The 17,211-nt window shown below is 31.9% G+C and overlaps 5 protein-coding genes across 13 annotated transcripts; 3 read left to right on the top strand and 2 right to left on the bottom strand.

Annotated features, from left to right (window-relative positions):
- Positions 1-495: 495 nt before the first annotated feature.
- slo (calcium-activated potassium channel slo) lies at positions 496-11,406 on the top strand. Of its 8 annotated transcripts, none has more exons than XM_027346489.2 (19): positions 496-1,312; positions 2,982-4,139; positions 4,520-4,540; positions 4,835-4,931; positions 5,005-5,268; positions 5,356-5,448; positions 5,505-5,579; positions 5,650-5,741; positions 5,798-6,323; positions 6,381-6,649; positions 6,733-6,809; positions 7,652-7,768; positions 8,164-8,422; positions 8,520-8,590; positions 9,176-9,202; positions 9,345-9,609; positions 9,682-9,960; positions 10,029-10,935; positions 11,016-11,406. In XM_027346489.2, the coding sequence occupies exons 2-19, from the start codon at positions 3,586-3,588 to the stop codon at positions 11,331-11,333; spliced, it is 4,311 nt and encodes a 1,436-aa protein (XP_027202290.2). In that variant the 5' UTR covers positions 496-1,312; positions 2,982-3,585; the 3' UTR covers positions 11,334-11,406. The 8 variants fall into 8 exon arrangements, with proteins under 8 accessions (XP_027202290.2, XP_075680178.1, XP_075680180.1 ...); XM_075824063.1 differs by having other exon boundaries at positions 496-1,254; XM_075824065.1 differs by lacking the exon at positions 9,176-9,202.
- A 667-nt stretch (positions 11,407-12,073) lies between these two features.
- LOC113796266 (phosphatidylserine decarboxylase proenzyme, mitochondrial-like) lies at positions 12,074-13,701 on the top strand. 2 transcript variants are annotated; one of them, XM_027346506.2, is made up of 3 exons: positions 12,074-12,226; positions 12,465-12,512; positions 12,560-13,701. In XM_027346506.2, exons 1-3 carry the CDS (start codon positions 12,205-12,207, stop codon positions 13,627-13,629), a joined length of 1,140 nt encoding a protein of 379 aa, XP_027202307.2. In that variant the 5' UTR covers positions 12,074-12,204; the 3' UTR covers positions 13,630-13,701. The 2 variants fall into 2 exon arrangements, with proteins under 2 accessions (XP_027202307.2, XP_027202306.2); XM_027346505.2 differs by lacking the exon at positions 12,074-12,226 and having other exon boundaries at positions 12,237-12,512.
- LOC113796274 (metaxin-2-like) lies at positions 13,666-14,616 on the bottom strand. The gene is made up of 2 exons (XM_027346512.2): positions 14,031-14,616; positions 13,666-13,971 (listed from the first exon to the last, which is right to left on the bottom strand). Exons 1-2 carry the CDS (start codon positions 14,526-14,528, stop codon positions 13,744-13,746), a joined length of 726 nt encoding a protein of 241 aa, XP_027202313.2. The 5' UTR covers positions 14,529-14,616; the 3' UTR covers positions 13,666-13,743.
- Positions 14,617-14,659: 43 nt separating this feature from the next.
- On the top strand, positions 14,660-15,962 carry Nipsnap (protein nipsnap). Its single transcript, XM_027346509.2, has 5 exons — positions 14,660-14,847; positions 14,916-15,052; positions 15,115-15,160; positions 15,216-15,307; positions 15,366-15,962. The coding sequence occupies exons 1-5, from the start codon at positions 14,777-14,779 to the stop codon at positions 15,842-15,844; spliced, it is 825 nt and encodes a 274-aa protein (XP_027202310.1). The 5' UTR covers positions 14,660-14,776; the 3' UTR covers positions 15,845-15,962.
- LOC113796267 (required for meiotic nuclear division protein 1 homolog) lies at positions 15,871-17,210 on the bottom strand. The gene is made up of 2 exons (XM_027346507.2): positions 17,070-17,210; positions 15,871-16,998 (listed from the first exon to the last, which is right to left on the bottom strand). The coding sequence occupies exons 1-2, from the start codon at positions 17,162-17,164 to the stop codon at positions 15,945-15,947; spliced, it is 1,149 nt and encodes a 382-aa protein (XP_027202308.2). The 5' UTR covers positions 17,165-17,210; the 3' UTR covers positions 15,871-15,944.
- Position 17,211: the final 1 nt, after the last annotated feature.

Below are 17,211 nucleotides of genomic sequence, written 5' to 3' on the forward strand. Positions count from 1 at the left end.
AACATAAAACTTTCCATTATCATGGATGGAAAAAAATGCAATTCTTGAGGAAAGAAAAAAAAATTCCCAAAAATCATTTTGGAATTGGGTTTTTCTTTCTGGTGGTTGATGATGATGATGATTACATCACACAAAACAGAATCCAGAATTTCACCTTTTTTCTCAGAGTTCTTTCCTACATATAGATCATAGTTATTTTCAATACCACTACCTTAAAGAATTGGGAACATTGTTTTTGTCGTTACGACAGAATATTCTAAAAATACCACTACTACTGTTACTACCACTAACTTCATATCATTCTCCATCCCCTTTTTTTTCATCTTTTTCCCGGATATTGTTTGGTTTCTCTCCCCATACACACACACACATGATTTAATTCCACTACCTTTAGTCAAAAAAAAAAAAAAAAAAAAACAGAATCTTATTGATTGTTGCTGTTTGCGTCTAACCAGAATTCTCATTCTTATTCGCTGATGTTGTGTGTGTGTGTGTATAGAATTTGGACCTAGAGTCTGTCTGTTTGTTTGTTTGGTTGGTTTGTTCGATTTTTTTTTCTCTTTTTTCTCTTCCTTGCTTTCTCTCTCTATTCCTCTCACTATATGCGTGTTTTGGTGTCTTTTACCATCACCATTATTATCATCATCATCATCGACATCGACATCATTATCAAACATCAACATTTTCATCATCATCATCATCAAAAAGATTCATCCTTTTGAGGAATTTTTTCCTTTTTCTTCTTGCTCACCAATCATATATCCGGTATGTTTTCCTTTTCTTCTTCTGAATAAAATGATGATTTGAGTTTCAATCATTCACCGAAAATCTAATCTAAATGAATGAATTTTCCAATGAACAATTTCCATCATCAAATTTTCAAATATGATTTTTTTCTTGTTTTATCGCAAAATAATTTAATTTTCAATGGTTGGTTGGTTGGCTATATTTGATTCTGTTTTTCAGTGTGTGTATGTGACTTATTTTGAGTTTCGATGAATCCAAAACAGACAAAAAATCAATAAATTCAATTAATCGATTACCGATCATCATCATCATCATATCGATAATAACGATGACTTAATTATCAATCTACGGTGTTGGTGTGTGTGTGTTGTGTGTTAGTTCGAGCACAAAAAAAAACAAACATTCGATCGAACGTTTCGTCATCAACATCTTTGCCAAGAAAAAGAGAAAATTTTTGTTTTCTGATTTGCATCACCTGAATCGAAAAAAATTCATTTGCAAATTCAGGTAAATCTATGCGTAGGTTTATTTTTCATTTTTTTCATTCTATTCAAATACTCAAAAGGTAAGAATAATAATTTTTTTTTTCATAAAGAATATTCTGGTGCTAGTTCGGCATCCGAATATATAAATATCATAATAATTTTCCCACCACCATTATCATCATCATCATCGTCATCTTTATCATTGACCTCGTTTGAATTTTCGGTTTTTTTCACTTAAATCTACGAAATCATTGATGGTGATGATCGTGGTCGAGGTTAATAATGACGTATGAACTATGATCATCATCGTCATTCGGAATTCATTCATTTGACAATGACACTTATAGTGAAAACTAAAACGCCCACGTAAACATGAACAGCAAAAAAAACATTCGATTTTTAGTTTTTTAGAAATTCAACAACAACAACAAAATAGGGATGTTTTTCAGAAATTTTGGAAATTTTCCGGAAATGTTTTTCATGTTGTCATTGCCAATTTGAAAATTCTTTTCCCCCTCTTTGCTGAATGATATCAAATTCTGTTCAAACAAAAAACAAAGAGAAAATCCTTTCAAAAACAAATGTTTTTTGTGTTTTGTTTATCCCATCGATTTGAATCGATTTCTTTGGTTTTTGTTTTGCAAACGATCAATCAATCAATCAATCGATTGAGTAATTGGAAAACAAACAAACCAAAATAGATCGAATTGTATTTTGTAAAAAAAAAAAAATAAAATAAATATCTAAACACAAAAATCTGATAGATTCGATCATCATCATTGAATTTCCATATGGATTTCAAATCAAAAAAACAAATCGGGGAAAACCTCTGTTTAAAAAAAATTGATAAAATTCACATTTTTGTTACAAGTTTTTTTCTACAAAAAAAAAATATCATTTATTTTTATCTTTCCAGAATATTTATTTTTGGTATTCATTCATATTTCATATTCATAATATTATTTTTTTTTTTCGGTTGCCTTAATTGAATAGAATATTTGTGGTAAAATGATGATGCTAACCGAAAACAGTAACAACAAAAAAAAAAAACAACAAGGAGAATGTTACTATCTTTAGGATCATCATCATCATCATCATTGGTTTTGAGCATTCTCCATACATAAAACATTCATTTTAGTGAATCATCATTATCATTGGATTATTGAATTTTCGGAAATTCTTTCCATTCATTGTCTGTTTCCCAAGAAAATTTATCAAATTTTTTTATTTGATTTGACTTTATCGATTGATCGATTGATTAGGAAATTGTTTAATTATCTCTTATTTATCCCCATTGAATGAATGAATGATAAGAAAAAAAATCAATAAATTTTGATGAAAAAACGAATTCCTCCTCTTTAGAGAATATCCGATCAAGTTTTTGGCCTGTTGTTGTTGCAGGAAAATTAATTACAATCTTTTTTTTCTATTCATTAAACATTATTTGAATTTATCGGATGTTCAAAAAGAATATCTTCTTTTGCTGTTTGGAAGCTTTTTTTTGTTGACAAATGGAATCCATGATTCGATCAATAGAATAGAACTATCGATCCAAAATGATTTCAAGATAAAATATAGTAATGCCGAAAAAAAAGAAGAAGAGTGCAAGCACAAATGATCAAATTGACAATGATAAAGTAGTGAAAATGATGATTATGATGACATTGAAATTTTTCTTTAAAAGTTTTTTTTCTCCTTTCAAAAAAAATGAATTTCCTAACTTTTTTTTCTGTTTTTTTTTCTTCGCAGAATTTTTTTCAACAATAATGTTGTTGGAAATGGAATTTGTGTTTGATCAATGAAGAAGAAGAAGAAGAAAAAGACAGAATGGATCGATATTAATTTGAATGGGAAAATTTTTACCCACACAAAAAAAAAGAAGAAATTTTTCTACCCAAAATTTAAAATTTTTCATATTTCAATTGATGCTCAAAAATGATTTCTTCATAATTCTTCCCCTACATCACATCTACAACAACAACAATTCTCTGGGACATTTGATTGATTGATTCAATCAATCACAAGGTGGACATATCGTTTGTTAAATAATTAAACAAAACAAAAAAAAACAGAGAGAAAAAAAAATTTATCATCATCATCATCTACATCTATCTATGTGTCTTATCTTTGATTTTTTTTGTCGCCCTGTATTTTGGGTTGTCTTTTTTTGTTTTGTTTTTTGGTTGTGAATATTCTCCTTTCATTCAATTCTCAATAATTCATTCAGAATTCTAATTTGAACTGCAGAAATGTAAAACAACAAAATTCTACAGCCATCTTTGTGTGTGTGTTCTTCCTTTTTTTTCGTTGAAAAAAACTATTCAAACAAAACACCAACAAAAATTGAAATAAAATGTTACTACTTGCCTATTCTGAATATGATTTATATCGTGATGGCCAAATACCTGGCCGTGTTGGTCCATTACCAACATATTCACCGGATGAAGCAGCATGTTTAAAAGATCGTAAATGGTGGGCATTTTTATTGTCCAGTATATTTACATTTTTAGCCGGTATATTTATTGTTTTGATATATCGATTTTTTGAATTCATATTTTCTGGTGTAATATTTGGTTCAACATCATCATTACAACAACAACCGGGAGGACAAGGTCCCGGTAATAAACAACAACAACAACAAGGTCAACATAAAGATCATCATCAATTAGATCAACAACAACATCAACAACAATCATCATCATCATTGGTTGAATTAAAAGATCTCAAATCACATAGTCTTACCGATTCACAACCATTAATACAACAAGAATTAGGATGGATGACCGAAGCAAAAGATTGGGCAGGTGAATTAATATCCGGACAATCAACAACTGGACGTATATTAGTTGTATTAGTATTTTTATTATCCATTGCATCATTAGTTATTTATTTTTTGGATGCATCCAAGTAAGTGAATGAAAAATACATTTGTTTTTCTCCTTTCTTTCTTAATTTTCCTCAACCCATCCATTTTGAATGATAATTTTCTTTGAAAAAAATGAGCTAATATAAATAATTTCCATGTAGTTTGAATCTGGAAAAAAAACAAAATCAAACTAATAAATATTTTCTATACTTTTTTCTTCTTCTTCTTTTTTCCCCATTCATTCCACACCGAATTCACTTTGAATATTCTCCCATTTTTCAAATAAACATTATCATTATCATTGTGACCATTGTCATAAATAATTTATTTATAACATTCCACCTACTGAACCATTTATTATCATCCATATCCTGAATGAAAAACTTTCTTTGCTTATTAATTCTTAATTTGATTATAACAGTACTGGTCCACCTGGTGCTGGGTATGGCTTATTATTATCATTTTATTTATTTATTTATTCCATCCCCCATCCATTATGTTTTGTTTGTTATTGTTTTACTAATAATGTCAGATATATATTGTTTTCATCATCTTTTTCTTCTTTTTTTTCATTTTTATTTGTTTTTCGTTTTTGTCTCCTCCTTATATGTGTGTTTTTTCTCCCTCCTTCTATCTTTTTATGTTGTTGTTGTCTGCACACACACACCCCCATCAATAATATTTTTGCCACTCCTCTCCCCCTATCAAAAAAAATACACAAACAAAAAAACAACAGTGATAGTGTTGAAAAATGTCAAAAATGGAATGAAAATCCAACACAACAAGTTGATCTAGCATTAAACATCTTTTTTATGGTCTATTTTTTTATACGAGTAAGTTTTTGGTTTGTTTGTTTTGGTTATTTGAAAGATTTTTTCAAAAATTTTTTTTCAAAAAAACACATAGTTTATAGCTGCTTCCGATAAACTTTGGTTCATGTTAGAGCTTTATTCATTTGTCGATTATTTTACTATTCCACCATCATTTGTATCGATTTATGTTGATCGTACATGGATCGGTTTAAGATTTTTACGTGCATTACGTTTAATGTCATTTCCAGATATTTTACAATATTTAAATGTTTTGAAAACATCATCATCAATACGTTTAGCACAATTAGTATCGATTGTTGTATCGGTTTGGTTAACTGCTGCTGGTCTTATACATTTGGTTTGTTATTTTTTTTCAAATCCAAATCAAAATGAATTGCTTTTTTCTCAATGTATTTTTTTCTTTTCTTTTTAAAAAAATTTTTAGCTTGAAAATTCTGGTGATCCATTAAATTTTGATAATGGCCATTTTATTTCCTATTGGGAATGTGTATATTTTCTTATTGTTACCATGTCGACTGTAAGTATTCTGTTGTTTGGTCTGGTTCGTTCTTCTGATGATTCCGTCTCTTCAAGGTCGGATATGGTGATATTCATTGTACAACAACTTTAGGTCGTACATTTATTGTTCTATTTATTTTGGTCGGTTTGGTAAGTTTATTGATGATTTGGTTTTTTGATTATTAGTTATTGATTGAATTGAATTGACTGAATCAAATAGGCCGTATTTGCATCATTGGTACCCGAAATAACCGAACTAGTTGGCCATCCATCTAAATATGCCGGAAATTATCAGAAAAATCCCGCCAAAAAGTAAGATTTTTTTGTTTGAAATTTTGTTTGATCAAATTTTTTTCCCAAAAAAAAAGGCATATCGTTGTTTGTGGTCATATCACATATGAAAGTGTTAGCCATTTTTTAAAAGATTTTCTACATGAAGATCGTGAAGATGTTGATGTTGAAGTTGTTTTTTTACATCGTAAACCACCTGATCTTGAATTGGAAGGTTTAATTAAAAGACATTTTACAACGGTTGCATTTTTTCAAGGTTCAGTTATGAATCCAATCGATCTGAATCGTGTTAAAGTACATGAAGCTGATGCATGTTTAGTATTATCAAATAAATATTGTCAAGATCCGGATGCAGAAGATGCAGCAAATATTATGCGTGTTATTTCCATTAAAAATTATAGTGATGATATTCGTGTCATTATCCAACTGATGCAATATCATAATAAAGCCTATCTATTGAACATACCATCATGGAATTGGAAACGTGGTGATGATGTTATTTGTGTTAGCGAATTAAAATTAGGTTTTATTGCTCAATCTTGTTTGGCACCTGGCTTCAGTACAATGATGGCCAATCTATTTGCTATGCGTTCATTCAAAACGGTTAGTTTTTTTGTTAAAGTTTTGAAAAACTTAATCCTTTTTTTCGATTGAACATAGTCACCGGATACACCACAATGGCAAAATGATTATCTTTGTGGTACCGGTATGGAAATGTATACGGAAAATTTGAGCACAGCATTTGTTGGAATGATATTTGCTCAAGCAACTGAACTTTGTTTTGTTAAATTAAAATTATTATTATTAGCCATTGAAGTCAATAATGATGATGGCCAAACACAGATTGTGATTAATCCAAAATGTACTATTCGTATACAGCAAAATACGCAAGGATTTTTTATTGCACAAAGTGCCGATGAAGTTAAACGGTAATTTTCATTTTCATTTAGTTAAATTTTTCTTTAAAAAATTCTCTTTTAAAATTAATTATTAATTACCAAACCACTTATAGAGCACTTTGGTTTTGTAAAAATTGTCATGATGATGTTAAAGATGAAAAACTGATACGAAAATGTAAATGTAAAAATTGTAAGTAGTTTTTTTTTGTTGTTTGTTGTATAATAAAGGATAAATCAATTATAAATAAATTCATTCATCTTATAATATCATTATCATCAGATTGAAAATAAGATTGTACAGTTTAAATTCATTTACATTCAAGTTCAGCAAAAAAAACTGATCCGAAATTCAATCCTTTTCTTTCCAAAAGTTTATTTTGCATCGTGCGTTTTTCTTTGAAAGAAAACTTTTTTCTTTTTTCTTTTTTTTGTTTGTGCTTACAATCTATATTTTTTCCCTAAAGAAATCTAAATTTGTCATTCTTCTTTTTTTTCCTTCTCCTCCTTAAATTCTATCCACAACGTTTGCTTTCCATCCAATTTCTTTCTTTCTTTTTTTTCATTGAAAGACAAAAAAAAATTCCCGAAACTTTTCCTAATCTCAAATGTTTTCCAGCAGAAAAAAAACCTTTTGTAAATAAGAATCCTTAGTAGTTGGAATTCAATGTTATTTTTTTCGTTTCGTTTTCAGCCGAAAAAAAAACTACTTATTTTCATCTGATTTATTCAATGTTGTTTTTCTCGTTTGTTTGGTTCCCAAACCTAATAATGTGATCATTTTTTTCTTTTCTTTTTTTCTGGAAAAAAATCTCTCTTTGTTAATCCATGGCTTCCGTTATTCTACTGCTGATGCTGTTAATAAATGTCGCTTTTTGAAAAATTCTAACCAAATTCATTCATTCATCATAATAATATTTTTGTGCTTTGCTTTTTCCTGTTGTTGTTGTTGTGTGTCCTTTAAAAATCCGGAATTTTTTTCTCTATTTGTGTGTGTCTCTGTCTGAATCATGAATCACAAATGATAATAAACAGTGGGCGCAATATTCAAAAAAGGTGTTCGTGTTGTACAAGCTGTCAATAGTAATGTTATGAATCGACATTCATCAAATTTTACAACAAAATTATTGGATACAACCACTACTGATTATCGTTCGTATTTTTCTTCTTCTTCTTCGATATTTATGTTTTTTCTTTCCCCAATATTTGTGTTTTCGCTTTGTTCTTTTTTTTTATTTGGTTTTTTCTCTTTTTGATTTTTGGTTTTAAAACAATTTTTTCCATCCCAAATGATTTATATATGGTGTGTCTGTGTGTGTTTTGGGTGCGCAATATTTTCCAAATTTTTCAAATATCGTTGACAGAATAAACCAGATGAAATCAGATAATCAGATTTAAGTCAAGTCAAAAGATTTATAGCTATAATTTATTTAGTCTATGAACATGGCAAATATTTCATTTTTTTTCTAATTTTCTTTGTTGTTTTCATCACATAATTCAAAAAAAAATTAAAAATGATTTATCCTTGAATGAATCATTTGGAATAGATCCAGGCCATCATATCGATAGTATCGATGATGGTCATTTATTACAATCGATTAATACTAGTGCCGGTATCGGTAGTCATCACCATTCACTTCCAAAACAACCAAAACGACGACAACAAATTCAACAATTAGAATGTACAAATTTAATGGCCACAACTAGTTTTTCATCATCATCACATAATAATATTTCAGATCTATTATCATCATCATCAACAACATCGACAACAAAAATGGCATCAACATCTTCATCGTTTAATATGTAAATGAAAATAAATTCCAAAAAACCAGAAAAGAAAAGAAATTTTTTTTCAAAAAATTTTTTTAAATTATTTTTAATTTTGATATTTTACAAATAGTAATCAATCACAACAACAACAACAACAACAATCGACAAAACTTTTACCAAAATTATCAAGAAAATTTCGAGGTAAATTCTCTATGTTTGTGTTGTTTGTTGGTCTTGTTGTGTGTGTGTTTGTTTTTCTCGTTTATAGATGTTTGTTTGTGGTCGGGTATATTCGAACCAAGCACACACACACACTTTAGTTGAAAAAGTAAAGTTTTTTTTCACAGAATTTTCAAAATCGATTCATTCAAAATTAGAGAGAAAAAAAACATTCACAAATTCGCAATTCGATGCACCATTTTAATGGGGGTAAATCTTTTTGGCACCATGCACACACACACACCTCTCTGGATTTTTCTTTTTCTTTTCTTCTTTTAATTTTTTTGCAAAATTTGACTTTTTATTTTTCATTATTTTCATTTGATCAATTTTAATTTTGCATCTTTTTTTTCAATTTTTTAAAATTTTGAAAAAAACTCATTTTTCAAACTAACTTATTTTTTCTCTCTCTCTGCGTCTATGTCTCTCTGTGTTTACATCACCGCCATCATCATCTTCATCATGTCCGCTTTTTCGGAAACAAAAATTTTGCTAAAATAATAATTCTATATGTGTCTTTTCTATGTGTGCATCCTTCCTCTATCGCTCTTTTTTAAATGTATGCAGATGGTTTTGGTGAACCAAGTGAAAGCAGTAAGTAATTTTTTTTCCAGTCTCTATATTCCAAGCACGCCTGAATTTATGTATTGTGTTTTTCGTTATTTTTTTGGAAAAATTTCTTTTTTTTGTTTTAAAAAATATCTCATCGTTTTTTTTAACCCTTTTACTTTCACAGTGCATCTAATACCACCTTCATCTGGATCGAGTAGTCGTCGTCAAACAACAGCAGCCACTGGTCGTAATGGTAAACATCATCAACTTGGTAATATTGCTGGTCAATTAACCGCTGCTATTGATACAGCTAAACAACAAACAAATACACGATGTACAAATAGTCCGACAATAAAACAACCTCCAGGTATACCAACATCAACAACACAATCAGCTGGATCATCATATGGACCACAAATGCATCTTGCATATGAAGTGAAAAAGTTGATGCAAGTTTTTTTCTGATTTTAAAATTTTAAAATTTTTTATCAAATTTTACAACTTTTTTTGAAATTTTTTAGGCCAGCTGCAGCACGTCTGACCGATAGTGCCAGTGGATCAGTACCGGTTGCACCATCAGCCGGTTTTATTGATTCAAAAGATTTTGATTTTGAAAAAACTGAAATGAAATATGATTCAACCGGTATGTTTCATTGGTGTCCAGCTCGACCAATCGAAGATTGTATACTGGATCGTAATCAAGCTGCAATGACAGTATTAAATGGACATGTTGTTGTTTGTTTGTTCGCCGATCCAGATTCACCATTAATTGGTTTACGTAATCTGGTTATGCCTTTAAGGTTTGTTTTTTGTTTTTTGCTTTTTGCTTTGTTTTTGAATTGAATCTAATTAATTATGACCATTATAGAGCTTCGAATTTTCATTATCATGAATTAAAACATGTTGTTATTGTTGGTAATGTTGATTATTTACGACGTGAATGGAAAATGTTACAAAATCTGCCGAAAATTAGTGTATTAAATGGTTCACCATTATCACGTGCAGATTTACGTGCTGTCAATATAAATCTATGCGATATGTGTGTAATATTATCGGCAAAAATACCATCATCCGATGATCCAACATTAGCCGATAAAGAAGCAATATTGGCCAGTTTGAATATCAAAGCAATGACATTTGATGATACTATTGGTGTTATAACAAATAATGCTGCATGTCCAGATCCTGGTTCAAGAATACCGGGTAGTTCACCACCACCATTAGTTGTTCAAAGACGTGGTTCAGTTTATGGTTCAAATGTTCCATTAATAACCGAATTAGTGAATGATACTAATGTACAATTTTTAGATCAAGATGATGATGATGATCCAGATACCGAGCTATATCTAACACAACCATTTGCATGTGGTACAGCATTTGCTGTATCGGTATTAGATTCATTAATGTCTACAACATATTTTAATGCAAATGCATTAACATTAATACGTTCTTTGATAACTGGTGGTGCAACACCTGAATTGGAATTAATTCTAGCTGAAGGTGCTGGTCTTCGTGGCGGTTATTCAACGCTGGAAACATTAAAAAATCGTGATCGTTGTCGTGTTGGACAAATATCATTATATGATGGACCATTAGCAAAATATGCTGAAAGTGGAAAATATGGTGATCTATTCGTATCAGCATTAAGACAATATGGCATGTTATGCATTGGTGTTTATAGGTTTCGTGATACATCCGGTGCGGCTGAAGCATCAACAAAACGTTATGTAATAACAAATCCACCAGCTGATCTTATTCTTATACCAAGTGATATGGTAAGTATTTGAAAAAATGTCACTTTTTTTCATAAATTATGAAAATGTTCATATTTTCTTCTTTTTTCCCTTCACGATAGATATTTGTCTTATTACAATTTGATCCAGGTCTTGAATATCATAAAGGTAATCGTAGTGCAACATCCAGACAATTATCATCAACAAGCGCCGTATCTGGTTGTGCTATGATTGGTATGGATCCAAATCAATTACAATCAGGTGGTGGATCAAATACAAATATTGTACAAACATCATCACAATCACAACAACAACAACCATCATCACAATCATCAATTACACAACAAACATCACAATTATCATCGGGTATTAATCAATCAATGATATCCAATGTCAATCCAATGTCAACTGGACAAACAACCGGACAACCACCAAGTTGACAAATTCTCTGTAGTGCTCTGACTGACGGGCCGTATTCATTTATTTAAATTAAAAAAAAATTCATAATGTGTGTGTGATCCATATTTGTTGTTATCATTTCACCAAAACATCACATAAATATTGTCACTTTTGATCAATCATCAAATCATCATGAATCATCACGCCCGACAGATAATCTAATTGATAATAACATCAATCAATTCAGACAAAAAATTGAACAAAATTCAATTTTCATTTCAGAGCACTACAGGGAAACTTTTTAACGCGTTCGCTACCAGCGACGCATATATGCGTCGTTTATTTGCTGTAGTTCTATGTGTTTTTCCAAATCTCCGGTAGCGAACGTGTTAATAATTTTTTTTTTTTTTTTGTAAATAATTTTTCTTTTTATTTTCTTCACTAAAAAACATAATCCATTTTTACAATCAATTTTACCATCCAAAAAACTGTTATTTAGTCACTAGTTTGTAAATGTTTTTTTCCTCAACAACAACTCAGAAAAATTCAATTCAATTCGTTTTTTTCCCGGTGTGATTATAATCTGTTTAGATAATAGTTTTCAGTTTACCTGTGTTATTTAAAAAATAATAATAATCATTATCATTGTTTTTTTTTTGTTTTTGTTTTGTTCAAAGTGTTCAATTAAAATAATTTATCGCAATAAATCGATTTCGATTTGTAATTTCTGTTGATCATCATCATTCGCCAATCAATATCCAACTCATTTTGTTTAAATTAAAGCTGCTCACAGAGTACGGTAAATAATCAGCTGTTGATGATTATGGGTGATGGATAATCATCGATCGATGGATGTAATTGCCCTTTTAAAAGATTACCAAATATAGACTGTGATTGATAAACCTATTAAATATGGAGAAACTTGATCCCTCTGGTAAGTATCATGATGTCTTCACATGATACGGTCAGGGTTGTGAATGCTGTTGATAAAATCAATGATGATTAGAATCAGGTTCAATCAGCAAAATGTAATGTAAAAGCCAAATGACTATAATAGTCCGTAATTGAAGTCATTTCAATCAAAAACAACGACATGGCAAAAACTAAATTAAACGCACGGACCCGAGTCAAATCATTACAATCGTCAGTGATTGTTTTTCTTTTCCTTTTAGAACGGACCTTATCACATCGAATGAGTAAATTATTCGAAATTCTAAAAGGTTAGTCGAAAACTATGCGATTAAAATTTTCTAATCATAATCAACAGGTCATAGGCGAACATTGATGACCAGAAAACAACAATCCGCACAATCATTGCTCAAACGATTACGTTGGTTTCACCTCCCTCTTTCATTCGCTGTCACTTTGTTATTGTTGGGCCAGGTGCGCAAATTTCGTAGAAAAAATGGCGATGATAATGCATACAAACCATTACCGTTCGAAGTATCCATGTATCGAATGCTTCCATTACGGACATTATCTCGAATGTGGGGATGGATCAATTCACTTGAACTGCCACAACCGGTAAGAATACCGATTCTTAAATCATATGCAGCTGCATTTGGCTGTGATATAAACGAAGCGTTTATCGAAGATCTCGCCCAATATAAAAATCTCAACGAATTTTTTCGACGAGAATTGAAACCCGGATTACGACCGATTGCAGGCAGCGAACATGACGTCGTTTCACCTTGCGATGGAAAAGTACTTCATATGGGTCAAGTTCAGGATGGCCTTTTGGAACAGGTAAAAGGTATCACCTATACGATTGAATCATTTCTCGGTCCTATCACATGGAAATCATGTAATAATTATGATCAATATGAACAATGTCTGTTGCAACACAATGACACCGATCTATATCATTGTGTTATATATTTGGCTCCTGGCGATTATCATCGATTTCATTCACCAGTCAACTGGACAGTCAAATATCGACGTCATTTTCCGGGCAAACTGTACTCAGTACGTCCAACATTTGCTTCATGGTTTCCGAATCTATTTTCAGTCAATGAACGAGTAGCATATGTGGGCGAATGGCAATATGGCTTCTTTGCCATGGTGCCAGTAGGTGCAACTAACGTAGGCTCTATGCGAATCTATTTCGATCCAGATCTTAGAACAAATCGTACACAAATGTCACTTTTATCTGGCCGATATGAAGACAAACAAATGAATGATAAACAAATTCACCTGCGCAAAGGAGATCCATTCGGTGAATTCAATCTCGGTTCGACTATTGTGTTGATATTCGAAGCACCGAAAGCGATGCGATTCCAAATCCATCAAGAAATGAAAATTAAATACGGTCAATTGATTGGTGTTACCAAAAAATAGCCGTTTTAAGTTGAAAAAAAACGGATAGATAAATGATTCAATAAAACAAATACTACTATAATTTACAAATTACACAGTGCTTAATCAATGAATCAATTGATGAAAGTATGGTATTTAAAATTTTTCAACAAACTGCAATAGTGATGGATACTGCTTGACCATTTTACGTAACGGTTCATATGTTTTATCATATGAATTGATCGCTTTGATATGGCCATAGATTAGACACAACAATTCTCGCGAAGCGGCTTTATCATCATCCATCGGAATCGATGTAATGCGACTTATTTCTCGTAAAAATTCTTCCAATGAATTTTGTCGATTTGTATCGTCTTGTATTCGCTAAACCAGTGAAAAAAACATAATTAATCCAGATTCAGTGGCGAATAGAGAAAACATACCCAGGCAATGTCACGTCGTTTAAGCCAACAGAGAATGTTATTCAATGGCCATGGCTTACCGTATGCATAACTAAATTTGGTATACTTTTCAAATGTATCCTTGTCTAACCAGGTGTAATAGAGTTCAGCATCGATAATCACTTTGTTGAATAAATCTAAAATAGCTTGTCGTTCAGTGCTAATATCATTCACTTTGATTTCAAACTGTTTGTTAATGAATTCGATAATGGGCAAGAAACCAGAAACTAATTGACGACCATATTTGATCAACGGTAATTGTCCATCTGGTGACATCCATTCGGCATTCGAACGTTCATCAATCTGATAGTCAATTTTGTTGAATTCAAGATAGGCACGTAATGCATTGACATAACCAAGTTCGGGCAACATGATTTGCAAATTATTCAACGATTGTATAATAACCACCTTGTTTTGGCCTTGTTTAGCATTTTGGGCATTTTTCATTTGTTCAATAACCATTTCGGTAAGAAATACCATTCAATTCGATTCAGATAAATAAATCATCAAACTTATAAACAAAAATTCACATCTGCAAAAATAATTCATCAACCAAATCTACTTGGCCAAGCTTACTTTAGTAGAAATAGAATCCAACAACAACATATGTGTGATTTAATTATTTTGCTAATTTTAATGCCAATTGACCGCCACTTATCCTTGTCGTTTGGTTGTTTTCAATTTAACCATTTTTTTTACACGTAAACGATAAATAAAATTTAATCAACATGGCTTTCATACGTCGATTACGAATCCAACCAAACATTGTTATGCCATTGACAAATCAATTGGTAAAAAGGTAAAACAATTCAATTATGATTCATTTATTTTCTTTTTTTTATAAATTAATCATTATATGAATGACAGATGTATAACAGTGACGGCCGCCAACAACGAAAGCGAAAATTGGCTAAGCAAACTGCTTATGGTTCGTAAAATCGATACCGGAAAGGAAGCCCATTCCCGATTACTTAGTGATACGGATAAAGTTTATGAAATGCACAGTAAGTGACAAGTTATTGTTCAAACCAGGATCAACAATCGAATCTAATAATTCCAATCTCAGTTCACGATGTAAAGCCTCGCCACAAAGAAGAATATCTACAGAACTTGTAATTTGCGTCCTGTACAACTGTCTCACGTACTAACTGTTTGTGTTTTCCATAGTCAAGCGTGGTCCAACGAAATACAGGCCAAAAGTCCGCAAATCCGATTGGTTGGCAGCTGGAAAGTAGAAGTCGGTGATCTCGATCAATACGGTAATACTTGGACCAGTTCAATTTGAAGATGATTAATTATCTCTCATGACAAACATAGTTCATATTTGGGGCTACGACGGATGGAAACAGGCGACCGAAGTGTTCAACTTAATTCGTGCCGATCGTACGCTGATTGCGTTGGAAAAAGACCAGGAACCGTTTCTTCGATCACGTCAAAACCAATTTATGTTATCATTTAGTTTTTGGCCAAATCCACAACCACAGGTCAACAATTCAATGTATGAAATGCGTTCCTACGTTCTTAAACCGGGCACCATGATCGAATGGGGCAACAATTGGGCAAGAGGTATTAATTTTCGACGCAACAATGCTGTGGCCGGATTCTTTTCGCAGATTGGTCAACTGTATTGTGTACATCATCTTTGGAAATATGATGATTTACTGGCACGTCGTGAAATCAGAGAAGCTGCCTGGCGTAAACCCGGCTGGGATGAATGTGTTGCCTATACGGTACCTTTAATCCGTGAAATGCGAACCCGATGGATGTCACCGAATCCATTCTCACCAATCAAGTGATTGAAACAAATCATTTATATGAATGATGATAGCAAAACTTGAAATATGAAATTTTATTTAATTTTTATCGGAAAAAAAGTTACAAAATATATATAAATAATCAGACAGGAATGGCAAATCTCTCGATATAATGTATCACTTCGAACACAACTTCAATCATAATCAATATGATGATCATCCATTCAAGTCGAACATGATGAATATCATTCAGATGACTGGAAAGCAGATCCATTAATTCGATACAATGATTCAGTTTTTCATTCATCACCCGAGTTCGTTTGTTAATGTTCAAATGAAGATAAGTGGCCGTAAATAATCGTTCCAGTTCTTCTCGATCCCAATAAAAATCAGGCGTATCCAACATATCTGAACTAAGATTGAGTCTATGTCGCAGACCAAATAGTTGTCCAGTTTTCCTAAACACTTCATCTCGGGTCAGTTTGATTTTACGGCCTTCTTTCATATCCTGAGTGATGTATTCGATACTGTCAATGTAACGATCTAGATTTGCTTCCCAAATCGATAGCTTGACTGACAATGCAATCGCATTGGAAAAGGCAAATTTATCCAAATTGACGGCATTCGGTTCGTTATCCATGTTGAGATAAATCAAACCTCGAGAAAGTCGCGATGGTGGTGACCTAGTCAACACAACATCAATCTCTTCACGTTCTTCGTTTACAATGTCCTGTTCGTATGGTTTGGTTGCGAATTCACGAAGCAATTTGAGCACGATACCGCATTCGCTGGCCGACATGTTCCAGAAAACGATTGAACCTTCATCAAATACGAAAAAGTCTCGTCGGTTTTCGTCTTCCAATTTGTATTTGGCTGTCATGTGTAACACTTGTCCGTTCAGTTCGTTTTGGATGGTATCATCATAGCGAACTTGTTCATAAAGACCATGTTGCACTAATGCAGCACCAAAATCATCAAGGTTGTATTCGTCGGCTGTACTCAATGCTACCACCGGCCTTTCACATAGGCCATCCACATCAGTTGCGGTAGTTTGTTGCGATTGTAAAGTCTTTTTTTTAGGTGAACGTCGTTTGATCGAATCAATGAATAAACGACCAGTATCGGTAAGACCTTTGGTAGCCGTCGATGTAGTTTTCAATCGACGAATCGATCGCATCACAGACCATTGTTGTTGGCTAAATCAAATATAACCCAATAATAATCATCATTAATATTACTATTAGAATAAAAATCATATGATACAAACCATGAATTTAAGCTGTATAAACCATGATTCGAATAAAATCTAACAGAAACATTAATTGCACGCACAGCAATCTGGCTGTAAATTCTCGGCCACATCGTGAATTAATTAATGATGAAATGACAACATGATGAACCACATGACT

This window comes from Dermatophagoides pteronyssinus, unplaced genomic scaffold, assembly GCF_027571235.1.
Source record: "Dermatophagoides pteronyssinus isolate colony J.1.1.1.1 unplaced genomic scaffold, Derpt_VIB-CSIC_2022.12 sq0046, whole genome shotgun sequence".
In the NCBI taxonomy this organism is placed as follows: Eukaryota; Metazoa; Arthropoda; class Arachnida; order Sarcoptiformes; family Pyroglyphidae; genus Dermatophagoides; species Dermatophagoides pteronyssinus.